This window comes from Salarias fasciatus, chromosome 9, assembly GCF_902148845.1.
Source record: "Salarias fasciatus chromosome 9, fSalaFa1.1, whole genome shotgun sequence".
Lineage (NCBI taxonomy): Eukaryota > Metazoa > Chordata > Actinopteri > Blenniiformes > Blenniidae > Salarias > Salarias fasciatus.
In genome coordinates this window covers 7,184,228-7,205,488 of record NC_043753.1, presented here as the reverse complement: position 1 = coordinate 7,205,488, position 21,261 = coordinate 7,184,228, and the positions used below count along the sequence as shown (strand labels likewise).

At 44.2% G+C, this 21,261-nt stretch overlaps 2 protein-coding genes across 2 annotated transcripts in view; one reads left to right on the top strand and one right to left on the bottom strand.

Annotated features, from left to right (window-relative positions):
* LOC115393974 (receptor activity-modifying protein 3) overlaps window positions 1–1,145 on the bottom strand; it is a 31,554-nt gene extending 30,409 nt beyond the window's left edge. Inside the window, exon 1 of the mRNA XM_030099097.1 lies at window positions 882–1,145. Coding sequence (XP_029954957.1) covers window positions 882–933 — 52 coding nt within the window. The 5' untranslated portion in view covers window positions 934–1,145. The remainder of the gene's footprint in view (window positions 1–881) is intronic.
* Window positions 1,146–3,517: 2,372 nt separating this feature from the next.
* Window positions 3,518–18,671, top strand: LOC115393912 (mucin-12). The gene is made up of 5 exons (XM_030099018.1): window positions 3,518–3,659; window positions 8,848–8,954; window positions 9,635–9,800; window positions 11,918–11,963; window positions 12,546–18,671. The coding sequence occupies exons 1-5, from the start codon at window positions 3,556–3,558 to the stop codon at window positions 17,568–17,570; spliced, it is 5,448 nt and encodes a 1,815-aa protein (XP_029954878.1). The 5' UTR covers window positions 3,518–3,555; the 3' UTR covers window positions 17,571–18,671.
* Window positions 18,672–21,261: the final 2,590 nt, after the last annotated feature.

Genomic DNA, 21,261 nt, shown 5'->3' with positions numbered 1-21,261 from the left:
CAGAGGCTGACTTTCCCACATGGCTTCACAGAGGTAGTGCTTGATGCCGTCATGTGTGTTTACCCCTGAAGATGCTCCTGGTAAACAGCAGCGCTGCGCCTGGAGATAAGAGTCGAAGCACCTCTGAACCACAAAAACAGAAAATTGACTTTCGGGTGTCCACTCTGAGGCTGCTCAGCGATATCCTGGAAAGAGAGCTGCTCTTCATCTGTGACTCACACTACTACAGCCATCACGGGATCCAGCAGATTACTCAGATTCATGCTTCTTCTTCACATGACCCCCCCCCCCCCCCCCACCCCCACCCCCAAGCAATACCCACCACCAGTGAAGACTGAAGTCAACACAGAGCACGATCCACGGCTTCAATTAACACATCTGAATCCTGGCTGCAGTGGATGTGGTGTCTGGAGTGTGGATTTGTGAGGCAAAGCCACGGCACCACATGAAACATGATTTCATACATGATTTCATCCTTTTACCACCAGCTAATGAGCCAGATCCACAAATTCCCATTGGCCACGATATAGGTCAGGTTTGTCCACTGGGGCATGATGCCACGGTACAATCCGGAGCGCTCCCCGCTCAGTGCACGCCCCATGAGAAAGGGATTCGTGTCCCCGAGACTTCTTAGAGAGCCTCATTATTTGCACTTTGCAGCCTCGCACGCGGTGCATGCACTTTAGCTGTCAATGTGCAGATCACAGACGCACAAGCACGCGATCATTTCTGCGGTGATTCCCTCCACTTCCGAAAGGCATCAGACCGGAGCGGTGCTGAGGCGTTTCTCTCTCCGCATCACTTTAAAGGGCTGAGTTTGGTGCGTGTGTGGAGAGAGGTTTTCAACAGAATGTAACAGGAAAAAAGTGACTCGTACTCACCCAAAACCCCAATGACAAAAAGTTTAAGCACTGCGCACTCATTTGTATCCATCACGCTGAGAATCCAGTCCAGGACTTTGAATGAAACCTCAGCTGCAGCTCCGGGAAAGTGGACATTTGAAGCGAACCATAATTTAAAATGTAAAAAAGAAGGGGAAAAAAAGAAAGAAAAAAGAATGAAATAAAGAGAAATAATTATCCCAAACGTGCGGCTTCCCTCATGCTGTCACCACTCAGATGAGGGTGAGATTTGGCGTCAATTAAAAAAAAAAAAAAATTATAATAAAATTAAAATCGGGGAAAAAACAAAAAAAGGAAAGCTGAGGGGAAAAAAATTCTTTACAAAAAGAAGAAATAATGGGATCCGGGAGCGCGAATCTCCGACCGTCCTGCTGCTGATGAGCGGCGCGTCTGCGTGTGCGCGCAGCGAGGAGAGCGCAGAGCGCAGCGCCGCGCAGTCCCGCATCCTGGAGGAGGGAGGAGGAGGAGGAGGAGGAGGAGGAGGAGGAGGAGGAGGAAGAGGAAGAGGAAGAGGAGGAGGAGGAAGAGGAAGAGGAGGATCGCACCGAAACACAGAATTACTGGTTTACTCATCCAGCGGGTGTGTGTGTGTGGGGGGGGGGCTTCCAACTCGGAAGTTGCAAAGCTGGAAATCCTGAAGTTACCAGTTGGAAAAAAATTCACATTTCCAAGATAGATATATAGATGTGCGCTTGTAATTTCACACCAGCCTCACTTCGACTTAAAAAATAATAGCTGTGCATATGTATGTTATAAATGTTAAGATGAGTACAAGCTTGGCAATTTTACACTGAATTATCCATTAAATCAGTAAATAAAGTTATTCTGGTAATTTGGCATCAGTCTCTGTATTATATGAATAAACACACATCAGGATAGATTCTCACTGAGAAGCCCCCAGTCAGAAAACACTGATTTTCTTTTCCCCACTAAAAAGTGGAGCATTTTCCATTTGCCAGTAACTGACTGAGACAGCAGCAGAAAACTCATTATTGTTAATATCTGAAGAATGAAAAAAATCAACAGGAGGTCTCTTGTTACTCTTCCCTTCAGTTGCTTTGGACTATTTTTGTTTTGCTGTCAGTTGTCATCACATCCACTGAAACACACTCAGCTGTCACGGTAATGATGAGGCTGAAGCCCTCCTGACTGACTTGACATAATTGATGTTGAAAGACTGCGCCACAGTGGATTCTGTCCTCGTCTGATGTTTCCGTGAAGCCACACTGACCTCCTCTGGCGGCTTTAAATATTACCTCTGCATCATGTCAGGATTAGGCACAGAAAGTTATTAAAGCCACGTGTGTAACATTATGCAACAGCTAAGAGCATTCTAAATGAAATTAAATGAGAATTCTAAGCTGTGCAGGAATGTGTAAGCTTCTATCTAAATGAAAACAAACGGTAATCCGTTTAAAGCAGCTTTTTTTAAAGTCTTCTTTTAGATCAACTCTGACATCCAGGCCTAATTTTGACAGTTCTGCAGAGTCGTCCGGTGAGTTTATTGGGTCAGTGTGGATTATGTAGGTCAGCTCAGTTTTTCAGCTTCAGTTATTTCTGCAGTGATGGGTCCGACCATGTGACAAACGTGCGTAATTATCCCGGTGTTTATCTGTCACAGCCATTTGGCTCACTGTCCGGGCCTTCTGGAGCTGCTCTCGCGTGTTTGGTCTTCACCGTTTGATTGAAAGAAGCCTAATTTACCTCATTACTGTCAGGGTTTTTCCTAATTTGCCCCCTTGTGCAGCCAGAAATGAAATGTCAGTGAGCGGGAATAGAGGGAGCTGTTTCTGAACGGAGCCAGAGCTGTCGACTGCTTCTGGCAGGTGGTGAAGGGAGGAGGACAAAAAGAATCTAGCACAGTTCTCAGAAATTACAGTCTCCAAAAACAATGTGTGTTGCAAACACGAATAAATGGGATGCATTGGAGATTCCTTTTTAGTCGGAAGTTTGCATGTTCTCCATGTGTTCATTGGTTTTCTACAGATATTTCTTACTCACTAAAACTATTCATAATGAACTGAGTCTGCTTCTGCACAGTCTCCACCTCTTTGGTTCAAGACAGCTTAATACAGCATTTATTTACAGATGTGCAGTGTGTTTGTAAAAAAAAAAAATAACTTCGTATATCTTATTTTTATTCTTTCATCCAGAATGTTTCCGCTGTATGTATAATAAAGTAAAATCTAATAGAAGAGAAAAGAATATTTCTTGTTTCCATGACAACGCTCCAACTTGGAAATGGAACTTTCACTTTCCCAGTCGTTGACCTCTGGAGTTCCTGCTTTTTCCCACTTTAACGCATAATGTTCCACATTCTCCCGCCTGTGGATGATACTGAGCAGAGGACCCAGGCCGTGCCAGGCACAGTGTTTGGAGAGGGATAAAGTCCAGAGTACCCGCCCGGCCTCGTCGCTCCGCTCACCTGCCGGTGGCACGAGGTGTTGAACTTTAACCCACCCCGGGCGCAGTGGCGGCGGCGGCGGCGGCAGCGCAGGAGGAGCAGGAGAGTCCTCCTGCGGATGGATGTCTGACTCTGAGCTGAATAATCCCCGCGAATTCCTGCGCACATTTTTAGGATGCAGCAGAGAGGCTGTGTGAGAGCTGCAGGCTGACTGAACCGGTTGAAAAAAAAAAAAAAGAAAAGAGAAGGATGTCAACAAGTGACGCAGGAGAGTTGGAGCAGAGAGTTGTAGGAGGAGGGAGAGCGGCGCCTCAGTGCGGGACGGCGCTGTCAGCGAGGACTACCACAGCGAGGTACGGCTAAAAACCCACAAACTACACATTTTACACCCCGTCACCAGTTTGGCTTTACTATTACTGCTTTACCGAGCTGATGTATATCTCCGCGCGCTCCTTTTTGTGGCTAGTTTTACCTTTTACGCACGAGGCGAGACATTCGCGCCGAACCGCGTTTCGAAAACGGTGAATTTAATCTTTAAATGTGTATCAACAAAGATACACACGCATGGCAGCTAAATTAAATACCTTACAGAATATATATGATCATTTTGGTTGATTCGGCTCTAGAATAATATACGCGTTTCACATATTATTCCCCGATATTTACATCAAGCTGAGTTTGACAGCTTGTAGGGGCGGGAATAACTTCAGAAACGAAACGGGAATTCTCACGAATAAAATGTTTTGTGTTTTTTCTGATTAATTGAGATTGTCACACTAAGAAGGAATCATTCGGACTGGATTGAAGCTTTGGCTTTATTTGACACAAATTGTATTATCTGCATGTAGTGACAGCCTTTGATAATTAAAATGTGGCGCACTTTTCCCACTTCCTCACACTTTTGCACTGTTTGCTTTAAGCTCGATCATCCACGCGTCCAGCTGTGGGCCTAACCTTTACACCTGAGCATGAATCTCAGTTTACACTCGCATCTCCATGCTGCTGCTGCTGCTGCTGTGCCGGAGCTTCAGAGGCTTTTTTGCAGGCGAGCTGCTGCATGTCTAAAGATACACAAAGCTACTGTTTGTGCACGTCTCTGCCTCCTGTTTTTTAACCCCGCACATCCTTCTTCTAATTCCTCTTTAAACCTGCCATGTGTATGCCCGTCTATAGGCTGAAACATAGACATCTCTGTTGGAAATCTGACAGCTTTCGGAAGGTGTGGCCTCCTGAGAACAAGTCTCACTTTGCCCTGGCCGCCTTTTGTTGCCACTCATGCAGTCATTAAACTCTCCTTAGCCAGAAAACTTAAAAAGAAGGACTGGGTGTAAATCATTTGCGCTGCCTGGAACATTACATGTGTTTGTCAGGCCCGAGCACACGCCCACAGCTTGGATCCATGCGGTTATGTAAGTGTTAGCTGGCAGATATAGGCTCACACCCACAGCCGAGCTGACCTCTCCTCCTGGAGGAGAAGACACACACTCAGATCACGGTTAGTCATCGGCTCACGCCATCAAAACAAACAGGTGACCCAGGAGGTCATGTTCGCTTCACATGGAAGTGGCTGAAGGTCGCCTGTTGGCCCAGACACCATAAATACCAACGCTTCACTTTACGGCCCCACACTTATGCAAAACCGAGAGGTTGCAGGTTGAAGTGTAATAAAAATGGACGAATTGACAAGAACAGCATTCCTGTGTTTTAACACATCAGTGGGAGGCTGGACTCTCTGTTATAACTTGATAAATTTTAGTTATGTAGCACATTTAGCAGAAAAAAAAAATCACAAAATGCTTCACAAGAAGACACAACAAGTGTATTAACAGTAAGACACAATAAAACACGATGCAGCATAAAACATTGTCTTCAGCTGCTCGTTTTAAGTGAGATTTTTCACAAAAATTGAAATATTAGTCACTTAATGTCTTGATTAACCACTTCTGTAATTTTTTTTAAATATCTTAAATTCAAATAATTTCATTTTTGATTAAAAAAAAAACAACTATTACTGAACATGACAATGTCTCTTTTTAATTCAGTCATATTATAGAGACACTATCGAATCTTAAAATATTGAAATAGCAACCTTTATATTTACAATTTTGTGGTGCAAAACATTCATGATTAACATGTGTGTATCTTTATAAAAATCAAGCAGTTACTCCAGAAAATGGCTACATTCGCATTATTTTACAGTTTTCTTGGTGGTTTGACGCGAGTCTCTTTTGGGACTAATGTTTTATGTTTTTTTTTTAATAACATGTTGGTCTCGTACTCACTTTGGATTGATTGTTCTGCACATTTCACCGTGTTTAGCTGGTCGGATGGAGCTCTACTGCCCTGGATTGATCTTATCTCAGATGCTCAAGATGCTGAATCTCTGTCCAAACATGGCGTCTTCACTTTTCACAAGCACTAATATGGATGTTGCCGCATGTTGTGTTTGGCTCTGCAGAATCTTTCTGCTCAGATCTCTCCGTTCGTGCCCTGGCAGGTTTTCTTTTTTTTCTTCTCGCTCCGGCTCTCCCCTCCAGGTAAGGTGGAGCTGTCCGTGTTCAGATCAGGTCAGAACGTCCAACCCGTGCGGTGCCAGTTACTGTGGTTTAGTTACAGTTACTTCAAGCTCTGCAGCAGCTCCCTGCCCTCCTCGGGGTTAGATCGATACGATTACGGTGGAAATCCTCTCCCCCACAGGCATCAATAACAAAATGAAATGTGGTGGAGATATTTTGAAAAGTTGATTCAGCGGCTCCTTTTTTTTTACAAGTAATTACAAGTTGAATAGGAGAAAATTAAAATGAAATATTTACTTAGAACACAAATAACTTCCTTTCTTTCAATGCTCAGAATTAGGGTTTGTTTGTGGCATTTTATTTGTATTTTTCTCTTTTCAAGTGGTTAAAATACAATTTTTTTTTAGCTTAATGTCATTTATTTTGGTAATAAGCTGCCAGAAAGACAAAAAAGACCCATCAAAACTGAACAATATTAGCTAAATATGAAATATACAGCAACAATAAGTTTTAGGATATGAATTGCAATAAATAAATCAATGCTTACATATTTAAGGCCCCATTTCCACGACAGTGTTTCAAGTGCTCTTGCACACCTCGGCTGTAGTGAATACTTCTTCTGCTCATGCTCAGTAGCTGGACAATAGCAGCGTCTTCGTCCAGAGTGTCACGACTCCCAGTCCAGATTCTCCCGGACTTGGAAGTTTTAGAGTCGACCAGAATAATAATCCATACAAATGTCCCAATAAGTCACCATTATTAATGATTATAGTTTATTTATCTCTGCACGTGTGCAAAAAAAAACAACTCACAGCACCAGCTGGAGTCCTGGCATGCTGAGTACAGTCTGCCCTCTCCGGGTCGGCAGAGACCCTGAGCAGGAGTTCTAGTTATGGAGAATGATCAATCCAAGGGATGCAGGATGTGTCAGCGTTGATATCAATATCGGCTGTTTTATACCAATATCAGTATCGATAGATAAATATCGACTGTCAGCCGAGGCTGCAATATTAATAATCGGGTTCGGTTTTGGTCACAAAGTTCATATGGGTGCATCTCTGGTAAAACCCGCCAGCAGCGACAGTGAAGGTTAAAGTTCATCCCCCGGTAGACTGATGGAGTGAGTAGAGACTCTGGGAGGTGAGCCGTCGCGCCGCGTCACGGCGCTCCGGCGGTGCGATGGCGGAATCGCGGCGTCGTCCCGGTGATACGGTTCGGCTCAGGAATGTTGGAGCGGCTGGCTGAGTGGGCGTGAGAGCCGCGCGCTCGGGTTGTAAGAGAAAGTGTGGAGTGAGCAGAGTGTTACATAAGCGGCGCTTTATCGGGCCGGAGATAAGGCGAGAGCGGCGTGGATGTTTGGTTTCCCTTCGCTCTCTCACTTCCTGCCACTCGCGCACTGGAGATGTCAGATTAGAGCAGATCCTGGAGGCGAAAACGTGATTATCAGAGAAATCTGCCGCTTCTGAGGAGAACCACAAACGCCTGGAGGCTCTGCACTGATTTGATCAGCGGTTAGCTAAGAACGGATTATAAAGTTCTGGCTTAAATCTACAAAATATGTTTCTGCAAACACTAATATGGAAAACAGTTTTGACAGCATTTGCGTCTTTTTATGTGTTGCAAAAGAAATCCACAACGGAGACACACACACAAAATGTCTCATAGAACGCACACACAGGATAATTCCTCTGAAATGTCATCGAGTTAAAGCATGGATAGATGTAATGTAAACATGTGATGTGATTTATGATAAATACAAAGACTTAATGGAATTTGATTTCAAATATTTGTGCTTTCACATTTGTTTTTACAATTAATAGTGCTCTTACTCTTGCCTCAAACTCTTATTTTTCTCTTAATTTCCTCACTTATACTTCTGTATTTGTTGTTTTAAGTCATTTTCCCTGAATTTTGTGCTTTTCACGAGGAATTAACCTGTTAATCACACATTTATTACAAGTGAATTACATTTCTCTCTCATATTTTAAATTCTGTTATTTTTCTTCTGTGGGTTATGAACGCACAGTTTCACTCACTGAAACAATCAGAGAGGAAATGCAGCACAGTTTTAAAGAAAAATGACCAATATAAAGTTAAAATACAGAAATGTGTGAAGAATGGGATGTAAATATCATCAGATGAATACAGAGTGAAAAGCAAGAATTGTGGTTTAAAAGAAGAAAAATTAGGTGAAATATTTCAGTGAAAAGTAAAAGGACAAACAAGGAAACCGAGCGATTACACAGGAGGAAGCAGATTAGTATGTCAAAAAAAAGTACAGTAATGATTTATTAGTTACTTCAGAAATCCCCCAGGCAGCTTGATATTGATCTCTTTTATCAGACAGTGCAGAAAGATTCTCGCTCCACCTCTCTCCCCGTTATTAAAAATCTATTATTAATGATTTCCGTCACTCAGTTTCGACTCAAAACAAGTTTTTCATGCTTTTAATTGATCCGACAGAAAGAGAGAAGGCAGGTGGAGCTCCTGACGTCACGCCGCTGACGTTCCCTTGTTGCTGTTTCTCAGTATTTGCTGCTGAAAGTGTGGAAACGATGTGAAATCCGCTCACGACTCATGAATACTACCAGCGGTCTCCAACCGGCCGTGGGCCGCAGATAAAAAACCCGCCGTGGGCGACCACGGCTCAAAACGAGGCTCCGCGTTTCTTTTCTGAGTGCAAAACCCACAGCTTCATACAATCACAGCGATGTGTCAGAGCGAGGAAACAACCCTCGAACGCTCCGCTGGAGAGGAGAGCAGAGCGGGGTTTGGCAGCGCAGCGCCGAGCCGCTGCCAAGGAGTTACATCTGACGGTTGTTAACAACAAACGCCGAGTAAATACAGCTTCGAGGATCTGTTTTTATTACCGCCAGGTCAATGAGCAGGTCTTACAGGAGGAGAGCGCCGTGATGAATTAACAGATCACATGTTAAACACTTTGAAAAGAAAAGACTTGATGTGGGGTTTTTTTTTTTTTATAGGCTCTGTGAATAAAAAAGCAACTGTCTGTCGTGTTTTGCAGAGAACGACGTGATGAACCGCCGGTCGGAAGGAAAAGCCGCAATGAGGAAACTCCAGCTGATCTGCAGCTCCTCCGACAAGGAATCAGACGGGAAGAGATACACAGAGGTGACGCACACTTTTTAAACCCAGTTTCAACCCATGAAATCAGGTTAAAATCCAAAAAAACACATTTTTTCATTATTGTGACACACACTATCATAATTTAAATCTTGTGTAACTCACTCTCTGTGCTGCTCTTCACACTGTGTTTCTTATCAACTCAAACCAAGTTATTACCAGATTTTCTTTCATTTCAATTAGAAAATAATCAAGTTTCTGATCCAACTAGCAAACAAGCGGTAAAAACGTGAGCGTGCGCCAACAGCACGGAGCACATCAGAGATATTTCAGCTCAGAGAGATGCTGAAGTTATGAGCGTCGGTCTTAAAAATGTTCAGAAGTCTTTATTAAATGACTTCAGGCATCCAAGTAGAAGAGAAAAAAAAAGCTCCAGCAGCTACATTACGAGCAAATATTTCAAAGCTGCAACAAGTCAGGTGAGCATCTGGAATTCCTCACATTTCCAGAGCCTGATCTGCGTCCTGGAGCAGGTGCTCGTCCACCGAGTCGTCCTTTCGTCACATTGCTCCCATTCCTGAAGCGGTTTGATGAACGTAAAGATATTTACAGCTCATTCAGAGCCGTTCACGCTCCAGTAAACCACAGCCAGGTTCTGTTTACACAGCGGTGAACGAAGAACGGGAGAATTCAGGACACTCAGCGACTCGCGGATCTGTCTGTTTCAGCGCCGGCGTTGAGAGCGGACGGACTGAAGAAGGACGACTCTCTCCTCGGCACTGACTCGGATCTCCAGATCCGGAGGTCCCACGAGCCACGCTTCACCTCCTCCCTCGTCCTCAGACTCTCCGGCAGGATAAAGAACAGGAAGGTGGTGGACTCCAGTCTGCAGAGGTACATGGCCTTGTTCAAAGGAATACTTTGTTTCGTCATGCTTCATGGGTTTTAGGGAGAAACAATGTACTGAGTGCGCTTCATTCCGGTTTGGCCTGCAGGACGTTATGTCACCGCCGCGATGTGGCCCACCCGTCTGTGGGCCTGAGAAAAAAGGAAAAAACACAATCTGTCTTTTTATGCTGCAGAATTACGCTGAACTCCACATCAGATTCACTGCAAGAAGTTTGTTTTCTTAGCTGTTTTTAAAGCCCGAGTCTCTCTCATCCTTTGTTTTCCTACATTTAGTCAAGCAGCGAGCGAAGCGCTGATCCGTCTGCATGCTCCAACCTGTGATCGCTATCTGGAGGGTTCACATCCCGATATAAACATGAACGTGAGCCAGCCGCAGGGGCTCGTGACATAATCCAGCGTGACTTATCTGCGTAGCTGCTTATATTACTCTCACACACCTTTTCGTAATGCGTGCATCAGGTTGGTTTCAAGCTGGTTTCGTGACTTTTTAAATGAAAGCTCGGTAGAATTTGTCTGGAAACTGGAACTAGAGGTCAAGTTAGATTAATATTTTTTGTCAATAATAGAAAAATTTGAAGCCTTTCTGTCGTTTTGACAAGTGACGAAACAGAACAGACCTTTTTACAGATGACACATCTTTGAAAATCAGTTTTTCACCTCATCTAGCCTGTGTCCTCCGTGTGACGATACAGTCTGAGTACAATTCAAAACTGAGCCTTATGACTCTTCTAAAGGCAGTTTCTCAACAACAAACGAACTGATGCATGTCAAAGAATTTTAATTGCTTCTTGTTGTCAATCATCAGTCAAACCGTCCGACTGCTGAAATACATAAGCATGCAGAAATGCTTCTCCCTCTTCTTCTCAATCCAGCCGAGTGTCGATTGATGTGTCATTGAGCATCGCAAATCATTTACCTGCCGCTGTTGCACAGTGATACTTCCTGGAGCTGTTGCCATGGCTTCACCAGGCAATAATTAACTTTTATTTTTTGCAGGAATTTAAAGAGATATGATACTGGATGATGACATTAATCCTCCCGAGTGAAGTGTGTGTGTGTGTGTGTGTGTGTTGCATAAATCTCCTGAAGTGCACGTCTTTGTGTAATCTGCCGCAGATCACGATAAGCTCGTCAATACAGGCCACTAAACAGGCTTTATTGGTTCAAATGAAGACACTCCCATCCACTGTGTGAAGCACATCAGTCCAACCTGGCCTAATATGGTCACGTTGCAAAGAGTTCACAGTGTTTTACATGTATGTGCTTTTAATTAAAAAAAAAAAAGGCTTGTTAGTGTTCAAACGCTCATGAGGTGTGACTTTAGTGCACTTGTAATGGTGAGAACGCCGTTTGGAGAAGAGTAGGACAGAGAGGAGAGGAATGCAGCCAGGCCTGTTGATTTGCATGTCTGTGGCCACTGTTACACGTTAAAATCCTTCAACCGTTTAACGCAAAAACATTACAGTGGAGTAGACACGTCTCAAAGCAGATATTCCACCTTCTACTCCTCCGTGAAGATCTCAGATATTTTAACTGAAAATACAGAGAAAAACATAGTTTAAATTAAGAGGAAGACACTCAGATTAATGCACTATAAGGTCTACTCTTTCTATAACACATCACTCTATTCATTGTACACTATATTGTTGGAAGGTTGCTGGTTCGATTCCCTATGTCCTCCTATTAGGGATTTCCCCCGGGAGATTAAAAAAGTGTGATTAGTTTATGCAACACAAAACGAATGAAAATGTATTTTCATAATTTAATTTTTGGTAACACTTTATTTGAAGCCCCCTCTGTATAACACATTATAAGTACATTTATAAAGCATTATAATGCCATTATAACACGTGTAGCTATAGTTATAAATATTCATAGATGATCACAATGCCAGGACCTAACCCTAACCCTAACCCTATGCTGTATAGTGAGTTATAAAGCATTGTGATCATGTAGGAGTGTTTATAACTACTTATAATGTGTTATACCAGGTGCTTAAAGTAAAGTGTTACCTAATTTTTATGCTACAGCTAATTTCTCATGCTTCATTTCCATGTGAGCATTAATGCAGCATGTCTTCTCGCTCTGCTCTGTTTCTCCAGTGCGATCGAGCCTCAACCATCTGAGGGCAAAGACAGCAGGCTTCAGGTAAAAGTTAAAGGTTTTTATTGCAATATTCAGATTTTAAGGACAATTTCTGATGTCAGAAATCATTTTTGATCCACATTTTTCAATTTATTCCCCATCTGGTCAACAGTTGTGTCTCTTAATAATGAAGCAGCGACCCGTAAATTGATCACAAGAAGTGACAATGTGTTCCCTGGTCTGGACCGATTATTGTTTTAACAGTTGGAAGGGACAGGGCGTGTACATGTTTCAGAAATTTCTCACACCGTTTAAGATAACCTGTTCGTCAGGCTTCGAATTCTTAAATAGCTACAGCATGGGAACAGAAGCTTATGAGAGGGACTTGATCTGTGAAATTCAAGTGCTGCAGAAGCTGTGGAGGCTCAAAATCCTTTTCCTAATCCTTTTGTGGAACTATGCACAGAATTCACAGAGGTATGATAATCTGAGCTCAGACGACTAAGGATACCGCGAGACATGCCTGAACCATACCTATGGGATATACCGAGCGTCGGATATTGCATAGTAACATGGATTAAAACTGTAAAAACATTGACATAACTTCTGGAATTCCGTTTTAAGTTTGTCATTTTTGTGTTCCAGGTGAATGGAAAAGCTGCATCACTGCAAACCTCGATAGACCAGACCAGCAAAGTCCATTCGCCAACAGAGATTCTACCAAGACAGGGACAGCTCATCCGAGTACCTGGCAAAGAAAAGGACTCGAGTATCACGCACAGATTTACAAATGGTGACCTTCGAACACAGGAGCATCACAGCTCATGTGTATCACATCCTGGAACCCACACTGGATCATTAACCGGAGCCCAGTTGAAGGAAGATATCAGAAACCATAAAAAGCTTGAGAACCGTGCGGATTTCAAGGGACTTTCTGAACCCTCTTCTTCCAGGATGTTGTCTTCCTCTGTGGTGACGGCTCTCACCCCTCCCTGGACCGGTCTGATACGACGGCCCAAAAAACAAGACGGCAGCTCTGACGCTCAGGGGAATTTACAAGATCCTTCGACAAACCGTGCACAGGGCTTCCAGGGAACTGCCCAATATGCTGGGGAGGGCACGTCAGCAGGTGGATCACAAATGAGGAGGCCGTTGCTGGGTCCAAGGAGCAATACGGTGGGCTGGTCGACTAAAGCTGATCTGTCGACCACAGACTTTCACAGAAAACTCTCTCAGACTGTCTCACTGGATGGAAACACCGTGAAGATGGATACAGGCGCTATCAGCCCTTTAAACACCTCTCCTTCTCCAGCATCGCCCTCGCTCCTCGACCAGAACGAACAAAGGAACAATCTGCAAACCAACCAAGCACGACTGTCAGCTCTGAGCTCAAAACCAACAACCAGCAGTTTACTTTTGTCTTTGAGAAGATTCAACTCCAACGGCAGGAACTCAAACACTGCCACCACCCTGTCCAACTCCAACGCTTCTCCGAATGATCAGAATGGAAAACTTTTCTCCACACATCTCTCTCAGAGCTTTCTAAACAATAATGAACAAGAGAAGCCAAAGCCGATGCTTTCACCATCGTCTCTTTCTTATAGGACACCTGAACCCGGACCGGTCCATTCCCCTTCATCTGCCAATCAGAGAGAAATGAACAAATCTGACACACGCTTTTTTCCAACTCCAATCAGCAGGGAGTCAGATAACACAACTATGAATAACACCCACTCCAGTCAGGGATTTCTGAATAAAAGGCAACAAAACTACAGGGCTTCAGATAAAGGCTCACACCTTCTGTCAGAGACCTCCGTGACAGTACCCAGGCACTCCTCCTACGATAACTCCCTGCAGCAAAAGCCTCCCTCAGTCCCTAGAGCCACCCTCACATCCACTTCATGGTGGAAACAAGTGACCCAGGAAGGTAATTCTCTCGCTCGCAATAATCCTACCAGCGTCAAAGACAAGCCCAATACACCTTTGACACCACCTGGTCTGGATCATCGTGGTTTGGCCTCTTTGAGTCCAACTGACAACAAAAAATTCAGTCAAATCCACAATAACAGAGTCAACAACAGCATAACAGAGTCGCTTCTCAAAAGTAACATAAGGACACAGGGAGGAGCTGCAGATCTCAAACAAAGGAATGCTGAAAATACACCTGACCATGAATCAGGTCGGCTTGTCATGCAACAATATGGCTCAAATTTAAACAACAGAGAACTACAAAAGACTTACAGCATGCCTGATGTTTCATTTACTTCTAAACTTAGCAGAGCTCCCTCACTCACAGTGTTGAGTCACCTGAGAGACTCCAACAAGCATGACGCAAGTAACGGTGCAGCTGAGTTACCACCGCCTCTGCTAAGTCCCAGGAGCCCAAATACGCCCACAGAGAACAATAATCATCGTCCACCCAAATCCAACAGCCCCCCCACATCTCATATGAACACACAGCAGTTCAGACAATCTCTTTCTCCTGTTTTCACTGCAACCACTCCCGGCCTCTCACCTGCCTCGAACACTAAAAGCAGCCTCTCCTTCTATCCAGTTTCTTCTCAGACCAAATTTCAATATTCTTCTTCCCAAACACCAAAATTGATTGACAAAGTCATAACCACACCTCTTGGCTTTGAACGAAACTATGCCTCCATTCCCAAACCTTCCCACTCTAAAACTGTGTCCAGCCTGAAGCCCACAGTTGCATCTTTCTCCAAAACAAGCTATAACTCCACGTCCCCCACTTCTGTTGCATCTTCATCCACCACCTCTGGCCATCCTGCCACCACCAATCCATCCCTACTCAGTCCCTCTATCACTCCGTCCAGAACACCTTCCCCCACAGTTCCCACCTCCATCACCTCTCTTCTAACCCCTCCTGCAACCCCAAATGCCACCAACACCACCAGCCCCAAAGGGGGTCGAACATTTTCCAACAGCCTGGAAAGAGACTGCAAGAAAAAAGGAGGGGAGGCAAAGAGAGCAAGACGAGTAACATGGGACGAGTCGGTGGATCTGCAATGCTCAGAGTCCGCCAAAGTGGAGAAGCAAGAGACGTCTCCAGTCCCAAATATTCCTGTATCGCCGTCCAGGTCACCCCGAAATACACCATCCATTTTTTCCTTCCTTCGACCAGGAAGCCCAACATGCAGTCCCGATGCACCTAACACCTCCAGCACCCAGCTCAAAAACGGAGCTAAGTATAGATCATTGTCATCTGACACAGTCGATTTGGCATCCACAGAGTGTGAGAAAAGCAAGCAGAGAAATGGAGACGTTTTGATCTTTGACAAGGGAAGACAGGGTGTAACCACACCCATGCAAGAAAGGACACTATCAGTCGAGTCTGGCACAGCTCAGTGTCGTTCTTCTGCTCCTCTCTCCCTCCCACCTGACTTTTCCAGGAATTATAAGCTTCGTTATAGCTCGCCACCTTACTCCACACTCATGTCAAGCAGGCTTGCACAAGGAGAAACGAAACCTATAATGCCAAGGTCACCCCTGTTTCCACAACCACCTCAGTCACATTATAGCCTTACGTCAAAAACTGACAAGACCATACTGGCATCAAAACCCCCTCTATCCCCGACAAAGGCCTTCGAGCTCATGCCTTTACCTTTCCAAAAGCAAACTACCACAAAAGACAATGCAAAGTGTGATAAAGTCAACAATAATCACGACAGGAACAACATCCAGCCCCGTTTGAATGGCCAGCTCCAACTAGTCAACAACAGAGTCAACTTTGGATCACAGTCTCTGCAGGGTGATAAATCATCCCACTCCTCTTCATTTGTAACTGAGACACTGATCTACAGCATTAAACCTAAAGTGAATGCAGCTCCAGCTGCCCTAAAGAGCACCACACCTAAACCTTTGCAACACATTGCAAACACACCGGTTTCTGTGGAGACCCAGTTAAGTCAACATTCACACACAGTGCAGAGTCGAGAAGCAGCAGCTGGAGCCCGTGGTCAATCAGATCAGAGCTCCAGTGGCAGCAGCTCCACTGACAGTCAGTCCCTGGGTGGGATGGGAAGCAGAAGTGTGAAAGACAGCGTTCTGGGTAAAAGCAGATTTTTCTCAATGGATGATAAAAATGAACAAAGCCCAAAGAAAAGCCGGTTTACACTAAAGAAAAGTGTCAGCACACCAAATGCCACTTTGAAAAGATCAGAGTCAGAGAGAGTCAGCAAGAGTGGTAACCGAATGGATCAAGTATTCAACAAACTGAAACAAAGATTCAGCACGAAGCGGCCCGACGACGACTCGTCCTTCCCGTGGAAATGGAGGCGAGGCTCCCAAACACCTTCAGTCAGTAGCGAAGTCAGCAATGTCAGTGATAACAGTGTTGAGAGTGCCAAAACTCTTGAGGAGCGAGTGCAGGAGAAAGAGTTGACCTGTGATGATGCAGCTAAGAAGAACACAGATGATGCAGATGGATGGACACAAAACAGATACGCCATCATACCATCCTCAGCTGTTGGAAGAACAGCATCGAGAGATGAGTTTTCTGGATGGTCAGAAAATTCAGCTTCGAGAACTGAGCAACAAGAGCTGAGTGTTACTGCTGAAGACACGTCTGAAAGTAAAGTTCAGCTCAGAGTCCACAGCCCGACAGTGCCTCAGTTTGACTTTTACTTAGATAACTGTGCAGATTTCAACACAACAAACCAGCTCTTCCCTTGTCGAGATCCCAGTCCTTGTAGGAGCCCAAATGCATCTGGTGTTTATCCAGTTCAGCCCAGAAGATCGACACCCAGCCCGAGAAGTCCCTTCTCCCCATTTGCTTCCCTTTCTCCTGTATCCCCTTTTGCTGCGCCTGATCCAGCAGACGACAATGTCTTCTACAGCCCAAAGCTGCAGCGTCGTAGGGACACTCCTTCCCCGTGTGAACAAGGAGAGGTAATCAACCTCAGGCCATCAAGAAAAAGCCGGGCATCCACGGGTCCTCCAAGTATCGGTCCAGGACAGGACAGGGAACGGTTGGCATCTTCATATGCAGATTTGAAATATGGCATCGAGCCTGGGAAGTCCTTTTCTGTCAGCTCAGTTCTGTCCAGTCGACCTTCCGGCCCTGGACGTATTTCCACTGGGTCCAGGTTCATGAGCGTTGGTGACCTCTCTCACTCTGCCTTGTCCCCGGGAGGTAACAGTGCAGGTTTAGATCGTTGGTCCATGCCCCCTGATGGAGCCTCAGATTCTGCTGGCCAGCTAACTAAACCTCATCATTTGTGGAATTCCTCCTGTGATCTGGATAAATTCAGATCTAGATCTCTTCCTCGATCACTGACAAAGTGTTTGGCCAACTGGAGCTCTGAAACCACCCCTCCTCAGGCTTTTCTTAGCGCAAGCTCAAAGCCAGCTCGCCGCCACAGCCCAAATGTGGACATTTGCCACTTTACATGGGAAGCAGAGGGACCTCCAACCCCTCCTCCAACGCCTCCCCTGTCACCAGTGTCCAGGCGCATGTCCAAACCTCCCAGCCTTTCCTCTCCCACCTTCCCCAGCACTTCAGGAACACTCCAGGCCGATAGAGCCCACCTACGATCCTACAGTTCCAGCCTTAGCACCTTCGAGGAGTCTTCAGACAGCAGTTCTGACACGACCACAGACGACGAATATTACTTAGAAGCAGATGAAACTGGAGAAAAGGAGACAGAACTTTAAAGACTTCTCTCAGGTCTCTGTGATCGGACTGTAAAAATAAATCCAAGAAAAGAGAGATGGACTTTTAACTTTATTTGCAACGAGATGACATGAGATCAATAGGTTGTCTGCATGATTTGCTTTTGAAAGTGGTACTTGCAGTTTATGGCACTGTACGAGGAAGCTCGCATGATTTCGTCAGCATGGGTTTAAATACGTTTTAGGTAAGCACAGGTTGCTGTTTGTGAGGGCAGATCTGCAATCTGGGTACAAGTAACTTGTGTAATGTTTATTTTTTGGACCAGTGGTTTTGAAAATGTGGAGAAGGCTTTCCTGAAATGCTCATGTCCTGTTTACACAACAGTTTCAATTGGGTGTCCGTTTACACAATAACCAGTGCTCAAAGACACTGAAAACACAACTTAATCAGTAGTTCTTCTGCACATGCACAAGCAGAAAGACAATAACAACAATGGCGGCCTCCAGATTGGTACTCCTATCAGTAGTGTTTATAGCTTATTATTCTCTGCTGTGTGTCATTTCATTACAAAAAGAACCAACACCACCAACTCATAAACATTGCCGTGTAAATGCAAAAACGATGTGTTTTCACTTGACACGTGCAAATGGAGTCTTATTTTCCAAGTCCAATTCTTTTTCGTTGAGGTTTTTTTTTTCTGGATGAAAAATTGATGGAGTTAGGAGGCGCTATTCCTCCACACTTTCAAAACCCCTGGTTTGGGCAGTCGCATGGCGTCAGTGAGGTTCATGTCTGTGTGGTTGTTTTAATGAACAAACTACTCTAAGGTTAGGCTTTTGGCTCGAGTCCTCTCTTTAGGTTTGCATTTCATCTTGATGGTTAAGTGCTCTCATTATATTTCATCATCTTCTGTGTTTGAAGATTTGGTAAATGTAAGCATTAAATAGAAAATGTTTTTTCTAAGAAACTTATTTTGGGCAGTGTTGCTTTGAAAAGTTGTTTTTAAAAAATTTGGGATGAGATCAAATCATGTTCTGATCACCATTTGTTATTAAAGTGCTCTGTACAGTGCCTGCTCTTATTTGCACAGTGAGAATTTGAAGTCTTAATATGTCTATTTTATAAATAAATGTACTATTTCTAACAGGAGTTGGTGTTTTGGTTATTCTTTTGCTGTTCTCACCGAGTCATAACCTCAGTGGGTTCTCAGGCTGTCTTCAGACGGGTGTTTCCATCATAATATTTACGAGCGTCAATAAGTGAAAAGGTATGCTGATGATGGCACGGTGTACCTGCGGTCACATTCCAGCTCACCAAGGCTTTGAAATGACCATGTGAGTCACTCAGCTTTTCTTAATGCTGCTGGAAATAGTACCTGCTGCAGGTGGGGCCGTTCAACAGTCGCCTTTATTGAATGGGCGTTGCCTTTCTTTTATTAGTTGTTGTGGTGATGGCTGGATCGGGCATTAAGTGATTAGCTTGTAAAAACATTTGTTGACTTTCTCTCCTGCAGCCTCTCTGTTCGCCACGCAGAGTTTTCCCAGAGAGAGAGAGACGGCTGAGTCTGCTTCGTATTATTACTCATGAGCTCATCTGGGACGGGCTCGGCTGCCTCACATCGTGTGTCATCGTCTTCAAAGCCCGTTGTCTTTTCCGTCTTATGTCATAAGCAGAGAATCACACAGCGGTGGTGGTGAAACGCTTCCTCCAGGCTGATAACGCAGACGCTCTAATTTAGATAGGAAGGCACACCTGGAGGGAGCTGATGAGAGGAAAGGATTGTGGGGGGCGGGATTCAAACCCTGCACTACACCACTTCTTCCGCTGAGTATCCAAACAAAGATCCTGAAAAGAGCATTTGCTGTGTTATACGCTGGAAAAGTCCTCGTGTAAGGTCAACAATACTGTATTTATTTCAGAGGTGAGACATTAGACATGCTACATTTTGCAAATTACATAAAAAGTGTTTAGTTCTTTAATGGAGTTTGCTTTTCTCTGATCATTTTATCACAGGAATGTGGAACACATTTCACTTCAGGGGAAACAAACAGCCCAGTTTCATCTTCAGTCGATCGGTTTGCTGAAATAGTGCCATGATAAACTTTCAATGTAAAGATTTTTGGTGTGTACACGTAATGAAAATGTCAATACTTTGAGGGGAAAAAAGAATTTCTACAGAAAATAACTTTAATCTCAACACTATGCCAATTTTAACGATACATTCTTGAGCAAAATACAGTGAAATGCTGAAGAAACTGTTTGCTTTCTGCATGTTTTTACATTCACCAGAACAGTTTGAGGCTCTGTCTTTGCCAGCATCATAACATTTTTTTTTTTTTTTTTTTTAAACCTATATATTAATTGAAAATCTTACTATGTTCTTGACTGTTTTGCAGGCCGGATCGGAGCCTCTTGCGGGCCTGTTTTAGCCCACGGCCCTTATGTTTTGCACCCCTGGTATGTCACAGAGTTGTGTGGCTGCAGGCTCTGAAGGATCAGCTTTCACCTAACAATAAACAAACCTTTTCTTTCCTCCCTCTGCACTGGGAACGGCCACGGAGGCATCAAACAGGCCGAAGAGGCGACGGCCCAGTGTGTGTGTGTGTGAGAGAGAGAGAGAGAGTGTGTGTGTGCGTGCAGAGCAAACAAAAGAGATTACTAAAGAAGGAGAGAATAGCTTGGAATGCAGATTTAATTATAGTAATATCCTCCTGTGTTCTGGTGGAATTATGCTGCTGAGGCAGTAAACACTGTGTTCAGAGCTTGAATTAAAATGTCACCAAAGCTTTTAATCAGGGCGACTCCTGTGATTCCGAGCAGGACTGATCATCACATCGCACACTTTTCCTCCTGAAGTTTTCCAGTATTACTGAGAAGCTGTGAACTGAGCGCACGTTTATAACCACTGCTGTTTCATCCTTGTTTTTGAGCCCATGTTAGTGGAAACACCTGCACTGTGTGGCTGCTTGATGCTATATTTGATGATACACACTGCCCTCTAATGGATTACCTGCAGCCAGGATCAGGTGACCTGCTCGCTCTCATAACATTTCACCTCTCCTGCGGCTCGTTCTTTGCTTCTCGGTAACCAGCTGTGTTTGCTGCAAAGATTTCTGCAAACATCCAGAACAGCTCGGATTTCACTGTGTGGTTTTTGTTCAGGCTGTTCTGCATCATGTTTTAGTTCCGATTAACAATTTGAAGTCACAAACATAAAACTTCCATTTTTTTTAGAGTGTCCATTTCACTTGAAATACCTGAATCACGTCACAGTTATTTAATTTGCTTTCACAGCTAATGTATTATAGTTTCTCATACAATGGAAACAATCCTCTATTTCTCCATTTCCCGTCATATCCTGGACAAAACCATTATCTTTTACTGCTTCTTGTGAACTAATTTGATGTCTCTCATTACCAACAATGAATTCTCCGACATGTTTCTTCATCTTCTCCTCACTCTGAAGTGAATGACTCGAGGCTCTGCGCTTCCTGCTGTGGCATGCACTGTAAAGCATTGCTTGATTTTGCCTTGTCCTCCGCACTTTTGAAGATTAGAGACCGAAAACTGCTTAAATAAGCCTCCAACACTGCTGAGCTTCGTCACAGAGGAGATAAGTTGAGGTATTTTTGCTTCAGGCTTCATCAGCAGGGTCTCTGTGGGATTGAACTGTTAGTTACAGCTGATCTGCATGCAGGCACTTTAATCATAATGTCTCTCTCATTAAAAGAA